At 36.3% G+C, this 15609-nt stretch overlaps 3 protein-coding genes across 3 annotated transcripts; 1 reads left to right on the top strand and 2 right to left on the bottom strand.

Moving 5' to 3' along the window:
* Positions 1 to 275: 275 nt before the first annotated feature.
* LOC18055414 (AUGMIN subunit 4) lies at positions 276 to 3906 on the bottom strand. The gene is made up of 13 exons (XM_006452311.2): positions 3653 to 3906; positions 3465 to 3512; positions 3206 to 3331; positions 2622 to 2963; positions 2345 to 2441; positions 2145 to 2190; positions 1950 to 2043; positions 1737 to 1808; positions 1557 to 1615; positions 1286 to 1354; positions 1148 to 1199; positions 658 to 735; positions 276 to 583 (listed from the first exon to the last, which is right to left on the bottom strand). Exons 1-13 carry the CDS (start codon positions 3785 to 3787, stop codon positions 506 to 508), a joined length of 1296 nt encoding a protein of 431 aa, XP_006452374.1. The 5' UTR covers positions 3788 to 3906; the 3' UTR covers positions 276 to 505.
* A 1074-nt stretch (positions 3907 to 4980) lies between these two features.
* Positions 4981 to 8310, top strand: LOC18055415. Its single transcript, XM_006452313.2, has 7 exons — positions 4981 to 5108; positions 5214 to 5288; positions 5750 to 5877; positions 6123 to 6292; positions 6521 to 6598; positions 7236 to 7380; positions 7597 to 8310. Exons 1-7 carry the CDS (start codon positions 5042 to 5044, stop codon positions 8008 to 8010), a joined length of 1077 nt encoding a protein of 358 aa, XP_006452376.1. The 5' UTR covers positions 4981 to 5041; the 3' UTR covers positions 8011 to 8310.
* Positions 8311 to 8453: 143 nt separating this feature from the next.
* LOC18055416 (aconitate hydratase, cytoplasmic) lies at positions 8454 to 15076 on the bottom strand. Its single transcript, XM_006452314.2, has 20 exons — positions 14513 to 15076; positions 13920 to 14024; positions 13605 to 13765; positions 13423 to 13515; positions 13099 to 13284; positions 12672 to 12833; positions 12283 to 12427; positions 12038 to 12180; positions 11867 to 11923; positions 11696 to 11775; positions 11498 to 11573; positions 10980 to 11165; positions 10731 to 10798; positions 10527 to 10645; positions 10214 to 10335; positions 9909 to 10007; positions 9349 to 9828; positions 9178 to 9276; positions 8842 to 9084; positions 8454 to 8760 (listed from the first exon to the last, which is right to left on the bottom strand). Exons 1-20 carry the CDS (start codon positions 14826 to 14828, stop codon positions 8692 to 8694), a joined length of 3009 nt encoding a protein of 1002 aa, XP_006452377.1. The 5' UTR covers positions 14829 to 15076; the 3' UTR covers positions 8454 to 8691.
* Between the last annotated feature and the right edge of the window lie 533 nt (positions 15077 to 15609).

Below are 15609 nucleotides of genomic sequence, written 5' to 3' on the forward strand. Positions count from 1 at the left end.
CTGGAGTTTCTTGGGCCACAAGAAAATCCATTCGGTTCCAAGGATGTGTCCGTGGGCCCCGCTAGACGCTACGCGTCGGTAATTATGATAGACGAAGAATCTAGAAGTGGAAATGACTGGTCCAAATACTATCGGCATCAAATAATCAACTGCGTGTGGCTTTTGTTAGTGTAATTTTAGAATTTAATTAAAAGAAAAAGAGTATGCAAATTATTTCTTTTCCTTTTAAATTTTAATGTAATTTTAGAATTTAATTAAGCAAAAGAGCATGCAAATGTTGTATTCTTTTATATCTGCTGCAAATACAACTTGGCAGAGCAAGTGGACAAGTTGGGCAAATTTTCATGCACCTGACCCAAGTTGCTTAATAAAACTGACTGTAACAAGTAACAACTAGCAACCACTGAAAACTAGGGAACAAAACCAGGCATCAAGCTGGTGATTACATTGGAATAAAACAACAAAACAACATTATACGAGCCAAAAAAAAAAAAAAAGGAAGAATTTATGAGCTTGGGTGATCTGGTAATCGTTTGAGGTCCATTTCGACTTGGTGGATTGTCCATTGCATATTTTCCAGTTTCTGTAAGGAAATGTTTAATGTGAGTTGACAGAGGAAACTAATATAAAAAGTGAACATTTGCAAGCTGATGTTACCTTTACAATGTCGTGATACTGCCTTGCAATGTTATCGAAGCGTGGATCGACACCTTGATACTCACGAAGGCGCGTGACCTGGTATGAAGTTGAATTGCAGATTGATAGCAAAATTCATGAGATAGAGAATCTAAAGACAGAATGAATAACAAAAATATCTTCACCCAGTAATGGTTTTGCAAACATATGCTCTATTACTTGCTTTTTGGAGCACGAGTAATTACAAAAAATTTACACTATTTTTCTGCATCCTCTATTTTATCGGCAAATGGTAAAGAATGGATATACCCTCTCTTAACAGAAGACCAATTACAATTGCAAAATAACATATAATTATCAGACAGGATTTAGCGACAATTTCTCAAATATATCTTGTAACTGCATGTCCAGGAAAAGTTTTTCCGCGGTCTTAGGAGAGTAAGCATGAAGATGAACAAACTACAATACAATGCAATTTATTAACACATTGAAAACAAGAAGCAGAACAAACCGCTTTATTGTATGCAACTGAAGCTTCTTCTGTGGCCTCGACAAGATATTTCCTGACAACAAAAGTAAAAAGCTGATAAAAATCCTAAAACAAAACCAAAATCCAAAGATACATTGAAACAATGTTATTGTTAATTACCTTATCTTATGCAGGGCTGGTATTGATTCCTGGGTATAAGTTCCAAGCAGCAACACATGCTCCAAGACCCTACGAAGGTGAATGAACATTTACAAACTACTAACAAAAAGATTAGCAAACTAATGCTGAATCAAACCCATTTCATTCAGCAGCATATGACAAATTTTGATTGTATATCCCAATCAACAAAACAAAAAATCATAATTTTGAAAGGCTATGCAGCTCCTATGCCATAAGAAACAATCCAAAGTCGGTAACCAGTGCAACTAACCTCAGTTTTGCACTCATGGTCTCACACCTTTTACACAGCCAAGTTTTTTGAAGTTCATCCTATTCACCATTTAGACAGTAAATTTAGAGTTACTCGAGGAAGCAAGAAGCAGAACGAAAAAAAGTACTAAAAAGTAACAAAGAGTTAATGCATGCATATTTTGCTATGTAGAATGCTTACATATTTATGTTGATGTTGCAACTTCAAATCTTTGACAAGTTTAATGAGCACTCCCAGTATTTGCTCTAAGACCTTCCAAAATGAAATTTTGCATGTTAAAAACCACCACAGAAACCCATGCCTCCACTCCAAGGCATGATCTCACATACTACGAGGCACACTTTTGATGAAATAAATAGCATAAATAAGATGTATAAGTTTCGCTTCACCTACATTGTAATATTCTGCAAATTTTCTATCTGCAGCGTACAGGTCCTCCCGCAAAGCCGCTTCTTCCCTTTCAATCTCTTCAATTATCATCTTGACCCTGATAAAATGAATTGCAACTAAATTGAATATCCCACATTAATGAGATAGTAAATTTCCGGTAAACAAAAATATGAATGATTTAAGGAGAGTAACTCAAACCTTTCTGGAAGACGAGCTGTTGACATGTGATTACCAGAAGCTGAATCTGAAATGGAAAGGAAGCTAATATTAATCACATATACGAGTCATTGGGTATATAGCAGCTGGTTTGATCATAAACTTTGCCACAGATCATTGAAACAATAAGTCACATAAATAGAACTGAAAAAAATCGTAGGGGATAGGGTGCATGAGACTACCAATGTCATCAATGAAGGCATCAGCTAGCTTATCACATTTAGCTTTTAGTCGAGCCTCAATCTCTCGAGAAACAGAGATCTGGTATTCTGCAGTATCCTGCATCATCAAAGACATGGCATCAAAGGTTCAGATGGAAGTTAAAATGGATCACATAATATAAGAGAGGACGTACTTAATCTAAAGCTTTGTATAACAACAGGAACCTTAGATAAACAGAAACCGAAGGGAACAAATTAAGAAAGCCTTATATTCAGTTAAAGCATGGGATTATCGTACCATGGATAATGGAGTTTGTTGGAGCTGGGTTTGCCATAAATAAGCAGGTGTAATTCCAAGAAAGCGATTAGGAACACCACCAACTCCAGCTTCGGCATCACCAGCAATAAGGGCATTGTTCCCACCAGAGATGCTGTTCATGGAAGTATTGGTATAATTCATCGAGTTAGAGCTGGAGCTGATTGTAGCACTGGTACTTGTACTATCAAGTGAACTACGTGACATTGTACTCCATTTCTCAATTTCATCCTCAAGAATTTCACCATCTTTTGATATAAGCGGAAGCCTCAACCTTTGAGCTGCTTCTGCAACAACCAATCGGTGCTCTAGAGTCTCATATACCTAATAGCAAGTAAGTTCACAGTTCAGTTAGCTTAGTAACTAAATCAACAAAATCTGCATTTCATTCCCAAGCAAAAATCAGTTTCTCTCATTGGTGATCAACAAGCATGGTATACGATTATCACCAAACAATAAACACACCCTTTTGAAAATACAAATCTTATAACATAAAATATAGATTATGTCAAAAGCCTACACTAAAATTAATCCAAAATCCATCGTATCATATTAGAAATTAGAACCTGAGGAGAGCTCTTTAAACCAAGTTGCGAGGATAGTCCTTGAACATCACGAATCCCTCCAAGATTAGCAACCGAAACAGCTTGCTGATAACCTTCCACCATAGCAATCGCTTCACAGTATATAGCCTACATTAAATCCATTATAAATATACATAACAGTGTGTTATGTAATTAAATAAATGAAAGAATACAGTTAAAGTTTTAAGCAAATCATAATATCAAGCAACATTAATTCATGACAAAATGAAAAAAAAATCACCATGGCTTCCAAATAGCGCAGCCTCTCTCTTGACATTTCCTCTCTTGCCTGAGACAAAAACAAATAAAAATAAAATTACAATTTTACCTACATTTTAAGTTAGCCAATTAAAATTCAGCAATTGCAGCAAATGAAAAGTGAAATTCAGCAGTACAATTAATGGAAATGTTAAGGGAGAGCGAATGTACGAGCTGGAGATCGTAGTGGGCTGATTTTGAAACGAGAGAACCATCGGGAGCCAAGCAGTGGCGCTCCAGCAGATCAATCACTTGGCTCACGTCTGCCGGCAGGTTCTGATCTCCACCCTGTAGACCCTTCACCATCTAAAAGCGGTGGCGTTTTTGTGGTTGGGTGGTTGATGAATGATAGTGTTGCTGTGATGTGAAGGGAATTTGTGAAGTGAACTGAAAAGAAATGGCCGGCCTTTGATAATTGAAACTTGAATTTCAATACAACTCCAGTTGGGAGGAAAAATGTTGGGTGGTTGTAACTTTACTAAAATACCCCAATATTTTTGAGGTACGGTTTATTCTTATTTAATCCCTATAGTTTGTAAAAAGTTGTATACTAACCATAGATGGTTCATCATTCGTCTCAAATTAGTCCACCTACAACCGTCAACGAACAGCAAGGTCTGTGGTTCATGACTTGAAAATTGAATATGAATGGCCTGACCTCGAGGCGGGCTAAGCGGACCTAACCCGATCAACCCAATCTAATTTAGGCTAACTTAATCCAACTCAATTAGCTTAATCAAATATAACACAACTTAAATAAGAGGTTGATTGAGTTAATATTTTTCAACCAGTTAATGATTGAGTTGGAGGTTTGTTAACATAAACCCATATGACCCAAAAACAAAAAGAGTCATAGTAAAATTAATGACAATTGTCAACTCAATTATTATTATTTCATAAAAGATATTTTTTTTATTGAACCTAATATTGATTGAATTCTTTTAATTCAGAATTCAGACTATTTAGTAATTAAATCCAATTTATTTTCTAAAAAAGTAAGTTGATAAATTTTTAAACTTAACATCATATAACTTTTTATACAATTTTTATTTTTGTTATTTTATTTGATAATAGATGTTGGATATAATAAACAACATTTAGTGTCATAATGGAGAATTAACTTGTTTTTTTCCTATTTAAAATGATTTTTTAAGTACTAAATAATTTTATTTTATCTTTTTTATATTTGAAAATTTTTTTAATATTTAATTTTTATTAATCCAATCAATCCAATCCAACACAACCCAACCCAATTAATAGTAGATTAGATTGGGTTACATTTTCATTAACCCGATCCAATCCAACCCAAAACCCAAACCAATTGAAGACGAAGAGAGGGATTAACTTGCGAGAAATATAAAATTGTGGAACAAATGTGTTAATGCATTTAAACTGAAGGGAAGAAATTGTCTGAAGGAGTATTTAGTAAATTCGATAAAAATTTTCAACGCATATAAATCCTTGAACTCATTAAATTGCCAGTTTCCTGGTTTCGAGTTGCATTTGCAGCGGAAAATTCTGTAGGGGGAAAAAAATATCACCTCTCTGTGAAGTAATTTGATGGAAAGAAACGAAGCTGCTACAAAGAACAAAACTACTTCGTTGAAGAAACTCGATTTATATCCTGGTAAGTCTCTCTCTAAATTAATGAATTTACACATTTAGCTTTCGAATTGCAGGCTCAAAATTCACAAAATAATTTCTTTTGGGAATACTTTTTCTGTTGTTGAAGTTCAAAATTTGACGGAAAGAAACGAGGCTACTAAGAACGTAACAGCTTTTTTGAAGAACCTCCAATTCAATTCAAGTAAGTCTCTCTCTCCCCCCCTTTCTATGTGAAACTTTTTTGAAGGTTACAGATTTAATTTATTTGTTTATTTATCTATTAATTACGATTAAATGTATCTATTAACTATTTATACGATAATGGGTCTGCGAATTTAATTTTGGGTATCAAGTTGATTTTAGATAGCTTACATATTAATTTTGGCATGTTAGTGCCAGATAATTTCTGTTTGGTTGTTGAAAAAGTAGTGAAAAATGACTTTGAGGAAGGAAGATTATGGCATGTATCTCTTGACGTTTTGATTGTTGTTAGAAACAATGACATTGAGCTTAATTGAAGTTCTTAGCTTCTGTGATAGAAGTATAGAACTTCGGAAGGACCAATACTTTAATTGGGTGATGTGGTTAAAAATACCGTTAGTTGTAAGATGTTGGTGGAGTTGTAACTTTGTGAGCTTATTTATTAAGGTTTTCTGATAACAGGACTACCTCATGAGAAGTCAAAGCCTCCAAGCTTAGTCAGCTTGTGTCTTGGAATTGTTGGGAAGCATTTGGAGGACATCATTGGTGATTTGGATGAGATTGCAATCAACTTTCCTGTGGATATTAAGGTTGTCTAATGATTTTCTTTTTCTTTTTCTCTTTTACTTTGTTTTCCAGTAACTTGAAGAGAGATTGAGGACTTTGATTGGTACAACATAAAGTGCTATAGACTAATCTGAGTTTTATGCAACGTATGAGGCAGTTATATTATTAGAGTGTTTTAATTGTTGCTCCATTGGAAGTTTTGCATCTACACTTTTATTTGAGACAATTTATTTGTATTGCCTAATGTTTGAATATCATTGAGTGACAGATAGCAATAGCATCAATTGCCCGGAGAAGAAAGTTACTAGCTGATGATGTTATCATGTCTTTAGCTGATAGCTCCTGGGAAATTCTTGACATTTCTGGTTCAGATGTTTCTGATTTTGGTTTAGTTAAAGTGGCTCAAATGTGCAAATCTCTAAAAGCAGTGGATATAAGGTACTGAATTTTGGTTATAAGCTTGGTAGTCTATTCCATTGGTACATTTTAGTTTCACAAGGTCTAATGAATGATTTATTTAATTATTTTTTTTCTAGGTGTTGTATTCTTAATCCATTTCATAATTGTTTCTGACCAATGAAAAGTTAACTAGTTGTATAATTGTGCTGCCAAACTTCTGTTTTTGTATTGGGACAATTCACTTATATTGATATTGTTTCAATGCAGTTGCTGCGACAGAATTACTGCTGCTGGTGTCTCTGAATTTCTTCTTCACTGCCATTCATTAGAGACATTGAGATGCGGGTACATTCTCTTCCCAAAACATTACTAGCATTTTGTATTCCAATCATGAATTCATGCCCAAATACTATGTCTACTTGCAAGCTTCTGGATAAGCAGCCATTCTATGTTTTATCAAATTTGAAACAATAAAAAAATAGAAGATAAAAGACCCTTATGCTTCATTCCTTGTCCCTTCTTTAGTGAGGAAACTGGAAGAGTGATAATGGAGGTCCATTATATATATTAATCCTTTACATATACGTATGCGGTTTTCAGTGTTAATCTCTCTTTGTATTTGTATTGTGAAAATTCCGGTGTACTTTTGTATACAGGAAAGAGAGTGGTGCATAAGAACTTTATAAGGAAAGTCAACTAAGTATGATATATTAAAGCATATGATTATCAGACTCAGTTGCTGTAGTTTGTTTTGCATGCAATTATATGATTTCTAACTTGGTCAAATTGTTCAATACTTAATGAAAATGGCTGTTTGTTTTACAAAGAAATTGCAAATTAATTTATTGTAGCATAGAACTGTCTACTCCACGTGTTGTCATGCTGATCCTTTCATGGGTCATCTAGTTAGCTCAGGGTTTTGGGGGTTTTGACTAGTGATACACACATCACAACAGACTATGAACCAAACTTAATGTTGCAGAGGGTCACCACGGAGCAATCATGCTGCACGAAGATGCTTGGGTATTTTGAAACCAAAGCTGAATGATGTGGAGGGAGATTCCTGGGAGGAACTTGTAAATACCGATATTGGTCACGGTGCACAGTCTTTGCGCTGGTTTGTGTGGGTACGGGGTTTTATCTTTAGTTGTAGATGTTATCAATTATTAAATTTTTGTGGTCTAAGCTTCTGTAGCTTGTAATATTGATATTAGTCTCCTACCATTTATGGTGTAGAAGAGCTATATTAACTTGCTTGATGTTCTTGTTCAAATAGAGGAGTTTGGCTCCTGCTTATAAGGTTTTCTTTCCTGAAGCGCACCCACTTATATCTCTGTTTGCAGCCAAATATTGACAAAGATTCGATAGAGATGATGTCCACTGAATGCCCGCGTATCATAGTAAATCCTAAGCCATCACCTTTTGGATTTAGAGGGTTTGAAGTTCCAAGGGAAGCATTTCCAGATATTACATTGGACGATCCATTTGTCAATGATATCGATCCCAGCGCATGGGCAGTGCCTCGGTTTGCATCAATGGGCATATCTACATCCCTTTTGAGTCCCAACGAGTTATCTATGGCTGAAAAATTTAGACTTGCCTTTGTGGAAAGGGACACACGATTGGCACCAAAACGAGCAAAAAATGCAAGGCAACACCAGCGACGTGCAGAGAGGGAGTGGATGGAGACAAGTACAAGCGCGAAGGCAATAGCTCTGGCTTCGAAAGCAACCAAATCTCTCAGTAGTCGGAAATAGTGTTCGGATTTCTTTAATATGGTTGTACTCCTAGTAATCATTAACCAGTTTTCATTGTTTTATTTTGTTCTTTAATCCTTTTTTGTGTTAAATGTAAATAATAGATCTGTGAAGTTTTTTAGCGTTCTATGGCACAAGGTTGTCATCTGATTGTTCTGAAGAAATTTCACCTGGTGTTATATAGTTTATAGAAAAAAAAAATACGTGGCCACAGCATCGAAAATCAAATAAGAACAACATTTTGATAATTGTATACTGAATTTGGGATTGATTTCCTTAATAAATTTATAGATCGGTATTTGGGGTTGGTTGTGGTTCGTTCATTTACGGTCAAATAATAATTAGTAGCTTCTCATCATACTCCAGTTATTTTAAGTTTCCTTAGCAAGCAGATAAACGACACGGATATACCCACGAAACATATTCACACACATCTGATGAGATATGATTAATTCAACTTGCCATTTAAAGTTGCAAATATCTCCAGCCTCTTTTTTTTTTTAATTTAAATAAACAACTTTGGCCAAAAGAAAAATGAAGTGAAAACTACAGAAAAGTGAAAGAATGAAACGCTAATCCTATTGGAAGAAGTTGACGAAACAAAAAATATATTTCCTTTCTGATCTTTTTATGAATCCTCATGCCTCATGCCCCATGGCCCTGAATCAAGAGCTCAGTTATTTACTGTTTAATCAGATTCCGGATAACATATGGAAGAATGCCCCCATGGTCGAAATATGCCAGTTCCACCTGCAGAGTGAATTTTAGATTTTTAGGTTGAAACATTGAAACAAAATGAATAAGAGACTGGTAAGGAGACTGCAACAGTACCTCCGTATCAAAGCGTACTGTACATGTGAAGGATTTCCCAGTGTCGGTTGTGACAGTAATGTCTTGGCCAGGCCTTATCTCACTGACTTTATTTGGTAAGTTGATTGTGTAGCGCTCATGACCAGCTAACCCCAGTGTGTCTGCATCCTCCCCAGGCTTGAAGCAAAGAGGAATGATGCCCATACCAACAAGATTACTACGATGAATTCTCTCAAAGCTCTTGGCAATCACCGCTTTCACACCCTGACAATGTTTGGAGATTTTTTAAGGAAATAAGCAACAAAGAACAGGTTCCAAGAACGGAAAAATGCCAATGGCAAGGGTAAGCGAACTCACCAGAAGCATTGGACCCTTAGCAGCCCAATCACGAGAACTGCCACTTCCATACTCTGCTCCAGCTAGGACAATGGTCTCATGGCCAGCAGCCTTGTACCTCTGCAAGTACCATGAAATTCATTAGTAAATCGTCAACAGCTACTACTCCAGCATTAGTTTCATGTTGCTCACCATTGCTGCATCAAAAACATAAAGCTTCTCTCCTGTTGGAATATGAACTGTTTTTGGGCCAACTTCTCCATTCAAGAGCTTGTTAACAATGCGAATATTGGCAAAGGTACCCCTTGCCATCACTTCATCATTACCCCTACGACTACCATAAGAATTGAAGTCCTTGCGATCCACCCCACGCTCAAGCAGATATTTTGCAGCAGGGCTGTCCTTGTGGATACTTCCTGCCGGAGAGATATGATCGGTAGTAATACTGTCACCAAAATTGAGCAAGCAATAGGCATCCTTCACTCCATGGGGACCTGGTGGCTCCATAGTCATGTTCTTGAAATATGGAGGCTCGTGAATGTAGGTTGAGTTTGGATCCCAAGAGTAAAGCGTGGAAGTGGGAACAGACAGCTGATTCCACATAGGGTTGCCCTTTGTGATAGCCTCATAAGTACTCTTGAACATGTCAGGTAAGACGCTAGATTGAACAACCTACAGCGAGACACTCCACGTTGAGGCTAAATAATAAAAGACAAAACTAATATACTTTCTCCAAGCACAATATAACTTACCTCTGCAATTTCTTCATTACTGGGCCATATATCCTTAAAGTAAACACCCTTTCCATCTTTCCCAGTTCCAATTGGCTCCTTTTCAAAGTCTATGTCAACCTAAAAATTTTAAAAATAAAAAATTAACGGATTATGGACATTGGTTGATTCAAAAGCATGTCATGTAACTAGCATAAAGGCTTATGAAAGAAAGTTTCAACTCCTAGTTGTAAATTATAATAATGTTCCATGTCTGCAAATTAGCTTCAGATCATAAGGATAGCAACAATTCTATAAGAATATTTGACTAGAAGTTATATACTTACTGTGCCAGCAAGGGCATAAGCAACAACTAATGGAGGAGATGCAAGATAGTTAGCTCTTGTCAAAGGATGTACACGACCTTCAAAGTTCCGATTACCGGAAAGCACAGCAGCTGCAACAATGTCTGCAGAGAAAACCAGTAAAATGTTGAGTGGGAATTAGCTTCAAAACAGAGAATGATGGATCACAAACTGCCACAAAAATTATGATGTAAATGGTTTGAGAGTTAATGTGTAACCAGATTAAAACTTATGCTAAAGTTTGTAATGCAGTCTAAACTGATTCTAAAAGGTACCAAAGATAATTAACAGTTACCATTTTCTGTAATTGCAGTAGCAACTGATTCATCAAGATCTCCAGAGTTTCCAATACAAGTAGTGCAGCCATAGCCAACAATGTGAAAACCTTGTTGGTTCAAGTACTTTTGCAGGCCACTACAGACATTGAAACAGGACCATGTAACTTAATTTTGTAAATATACAACCACATGGAAAAGCAAACTGATCATTGATGACATACCTCTGTTGCAGATACTTTGTAACAACACCAGAGCCTGGTGCAAGGCTTGTTTTGACCCATGGCTTAACCTGGCATATTATAATGTCAAGAACATATTAGAAATCCATATGCATACACGATACAGTGGTCAAAGACAATCAAACGGGCTCTAAATCCATTTGCATGTCAGATATCAATTGTACGCAATACTCATCTCAGAAGTAACAAAGCTGAATGAAAAAGACCATTTGCAGAAGCAGCGAAACTAACCTCCAAACCTAGTTCACAAGCCTTTTTAGCCACAAGACCAGCCCCAAGCATGACACTAGGGTTTGATGTGTTTGTACAGCTGGTGATGGCTGCAATGACAACACTACCATGTTTAAGTTCAGCAGGCTGTCCATGGAATGAAAATTTTGCCACTTTATCCTGCTCTTGCTTGGGTACAGCAAAACCCTGCAATAGAAGAAAGAATAGTCATACAACTGGAAACAAATAAACTATTGCTCAGTTTAACAAGCTGACATCAAAATCAAACTACAAATCGATACATCTACGCAGGAAAACTTGATTATATTAGTGACTGTTAAGATGTCTGATCTAAAAGTAGGCTTGTGAATAATGAATGAGTAGAAAGCCTATTCATAGCAAATGATTCTATTATTTTTTGTACTTATCGTTTTCTTAAAATGACACTTGTACATCTATGAATTTTTAGAATAAACAAGCATATAAACTAAGAAACAGAATGGTAATCAGTTCATTACAAAAGGCTGTTAGTAACTCACCTTGAATCCAACTTGATTTTCAAGACATGCATGCCAGTCAGCCTTCATGTCTTTCAGAGGAACTCGATCATGAGGCCTGTAATGAAACACAAATATTGAGCGATTGACTAAAGATACAGAAAAAGATATTATTGATTATTCAGACAAGGTTTGCAAAACTAGTCACTATGATTCCTGAACTGTAAACATAAAACATACCTTTTTGGTCCTGAAATACAGGGTTCAACATCTGCTAGATCCAACTGCAGATATGATGAGTATGATCTTTCTTGTTCAGGCTGTATCATGAAGTTACACCTTTGAATCAGATCCGAGATGTCTATTTTCAACTAGCAGTTATATGAATGACAAGAATGGAAAAGCCTTTACCTCGTTGTAGTCAACAAACATTTTGTTTGCACGCAAATACTCTTCTATCATAGAGACCTAAAGCATAAGAATTACTAGTTATGCTATTTCACGTACAATAATAGTAGTATAGATAACCTTAGCACCTGCTCACAGAAAGATATAAAAAGAAATAAAAAGGAAATAACTCACCGTCTCGTCACTCCTTCCAGTTAACTTAAGATACTGCAATGTAACATGGTCCACAGGAAAGAAGCCCATGGTTGCTCCATACTCAGGAGACATATTTGCAATAGTGGCTCTGTCAGCCAATGGTAGTTGACCCATGCCTTCCCCTGTACACATAAAAATGTGTCAAGAGTTGTACATAAAATTGAAATAGATTTCTAGTACTCGAGAAAATTCTATTTCTGCAGTTACTCAATTAATATACTTACCATAGAACTCTACAAACTTGCCAACAACACCATGCTTCCTCAACATTTGCGTGACAGTCAAAACCAAATCAGTAGCTGTAACCCCATCTCGCAACTTGCCAGTCAACTTGAACCCAACAACACCAGGCAAAACCATGCTCATGGGCTGTATATTTTGTAAGTACACCATTAGAGAAATATAGCACAATGTTAAGTGAAGTGGGAAAGCCTCTGTGAACTAAAGAAACAAATAAAGATGCATCCACGTGGGTGTTCTTGAACTGAATACCATTTACTACAAATATTAGTACCACTAAATCAGTTTCCAAACTAAAAAGAAAAAAGTAGATCATGAACTTTCAATAATCACAATACCTTCTATCCGAGGGAGGGAAAAAAAATCAGTATACCTGACCAAGCATTGCTGCCTCAGCCTCAATTCCTCCAACTCCCCAACCAGCTACTCCTAACCCATCAATCATGGTTGTGTGAGAATCAGTACCCACCACACTATCAGGGTAGAGGATGCCATCAGTATTAAAGACAACCCGTCCAAGGTATTCCAAGTTAACCTACAAATTCATTGGGAGATAAACTCAAATGTCAAATCAATCAATTATAACCAACAACATATAAATTAATACATATGAAAAAGTTTGGCAACAAAATATACACTCTAGTATGCAGTTCACAAGCTATATGAACTCAACCATACAAGACAAAGACCCTCACCTCAAATGAGTAGTGCACATGCAACAAGATATACAGCTCTTGATAAGCACATTAGCCTTTAAAATTTCTTCATAAAAACATCTAATTCATATAAAACTTCTTTACCTGATGGACAATTCCTGAACCAGGAGGAACAACAAGCATGTTATGAAAAGCAGATGACCCCCACTTAAGAAAAGCAAACCTCTCTTGGTTCCTCTGAAATTCAAATTCCATATTGGCCTGTACTGCATTTTCAGATCGTGCCACATCAACCTGAACTGAATGATCTACGACAAGGTCAACAGGAACCTGATTACAGATGCATTAAGTTAGGAGACATGATATAACATTTGTAAAAGAGAGATATAGCACATGCCAGGTATGGTCTAATGCAAAGAATAGTTGACCAAAGTAACCCTAAATTTCATGCTTAATTTTATCACAGACCAATGGATTTATCTTCTTGGGATCACTGTTGAGATTCTTCATGGCATCTCTCATGCAAGCCAAGTCAACTACAGCCGGCACTCCAGTAAAATCCTGGTTCACGGAGGACAAAAAAAGCTTGTTTACTGGAATTGATTTTCCAGGATTAAATTGAAAACAATCATTACACTCATTCTATGAACCTGTAAGAGAACACGAGCAGGCTTGAAGGGAATTTCAACTTGCTTGGGTGAAGTATTTTCCCAATCAATAATCTTCTCTACATCATCCTTCGTAACTTGGAAATTGTCACAATTACGAATTGCAGATTCCAAAAGGATCCTTATAGAGTAAGGCAGTCTGTCTGCAGAATACAATAACAGCAAACAACACAAATCAAAACAATGTGAATGGGTGTACAGTAGTTTAAACGCAATTGACAAATGCTTTATCTGATAAAATAATGAAAATCATTAAACATGCAGCACTAATGCGAATATAATATCTAAATGTCGTACCAATTCTCGGATCATTCAAAGCTGGTAAGCTGAAGAATTTTCCAAACTCTCCACCACCAGGCTTGGGAAGACTGGTGAGAATTCCCTTGAAAGCATTTTCAGGAGCTGAAATCAATTAAAAGAATAAACAAGTTACTCAACATCAAACTGATAATGAAATTCATGTCTCATGGATTATTTACATTTTAATAGAGCACACCATCCGAGGTTCCATTTCCATCTTCATTCAAATTCAACCACAATATTGAAAAATTCATGGATGCATTTGCCTTTTCCACCATTTTTCATCAACCAAATAAAATGCTCAAATCACTAGCCAAAATTTAAAAAAAGAAAAAAAGCCCAACTTGCACATGTTCACCCACAAACTCCCCAAATCGGAAAAGAATTCAAGTCCATTTCCCGCCATTTCTTGTCAGCTAAATCAGAAACACTCCAACCATCGTTAAAACCCAATTTCTTAAAAGAAAAAAAAAAGCAGAAAGGCGAACTAACACATCAGTCATTACTAAAGCAAAAAAATTCTTACACAAAATCGATCACATGTTCACAGAAACTAATGGAAAAAAATTCTTGCAATCACACACACGCACCCATAGAGGCGATCTTTCGCTGGAACCGCTCTAGAACCGGAGCGGCAATCCTAGATTGAGCGCGGAGACTGACTGGTGAACGCCAGTTGACGCCGTGGCTCCACCGCGGCGCCGAGCACCGTACAGTTCGGAGCGCCGACGAGAAACTCAGAGAACGGTACTTCTGGTTAACAAAGGAAACGCACGACTGAGAGGAACTGTAAGCAGATGGCGTCGTTTTAGATAAAGCAGGCAAAAATGAAAACGACGAAGAGAATTTCGAAAGAGTTGAGGAGGCGAAGCGTGCGCGAGACGCTGAAGAACTCGGAATATACATTACGACGTCGTTTCTGGAAATTTAGATTAAATCAAATTAACCTAAATTAAAATGAATTTGAAACCCTAACAGAATGAGAGCCGAAGCTGCTAGAAAGATGGGAAGAGAGGGTGGCAGCTTCTGTAAGTGAGTGATGCCTTAAGAGAGTTTCGGTTGCAGTCGAGATTGGTTTATATTTATGGTGCAGCGAGGCTGGGGATTTGCGTGACCCGTTGGATGGATTTTCAAAATGAAAAATGGACGGCAAGGATGACGCATGATTTGGTTTTGACCTTTGACTTTTCTGTTTTTTAATGCATGATCAATTTTGAGTTTTTATGCAGAGATGGTTGATGCGTTTGTGTGCGTGTGTGATCATAATAATAATACATACATCTCCCTTAGGCGCGTGGTGGTCACAAGAATCATGAACTATATTAAAGGATTCCTTTTATTATTATGATCTTTTTTTATGGGATATAAAAAGAAATTGGACATGAAATATTTTTTTTTCATTACACTCTAACAATTCTATTATTGTCTTCTTATTTATATGAGTGTTTTAGAAACTTAAATTTCTTTTACAATCCTATGAGGTTTTATCAGTTATACTAATTAAAACTCATAAAATTCATCTAAAAGGGGTTGTATTTGTTATTTAATTTGGATTGAGGATGCCAATACAATGAAAAAGGGTATCAAGAACACTATTCTTTTTCTATTCTTTAAAATTTTTATTTTCATCTCCATTCTTAGGCTTAGAACAAGAAAGCCCATCAATGCCCATAGAACTAGAAACGAC

The sequence above is a fragment of the Citrus clementina genome, unplaced genomic scaffold, assembly GCF_000493195.1.
Source record: "Citrus clementina cultivar Clemenules unplaced genomic scaffold, Citrus_clementina_v1.0 scaffold_1, whole genome shotgun sequence".
NCBI classification, from domain to species: domain Eukaryota; kingdom Viridiplantae; phylum Streptophyta; class Magnoliopsida; order Sapindales; family Rutaceae; genus Citrus; species Citrus x clementina.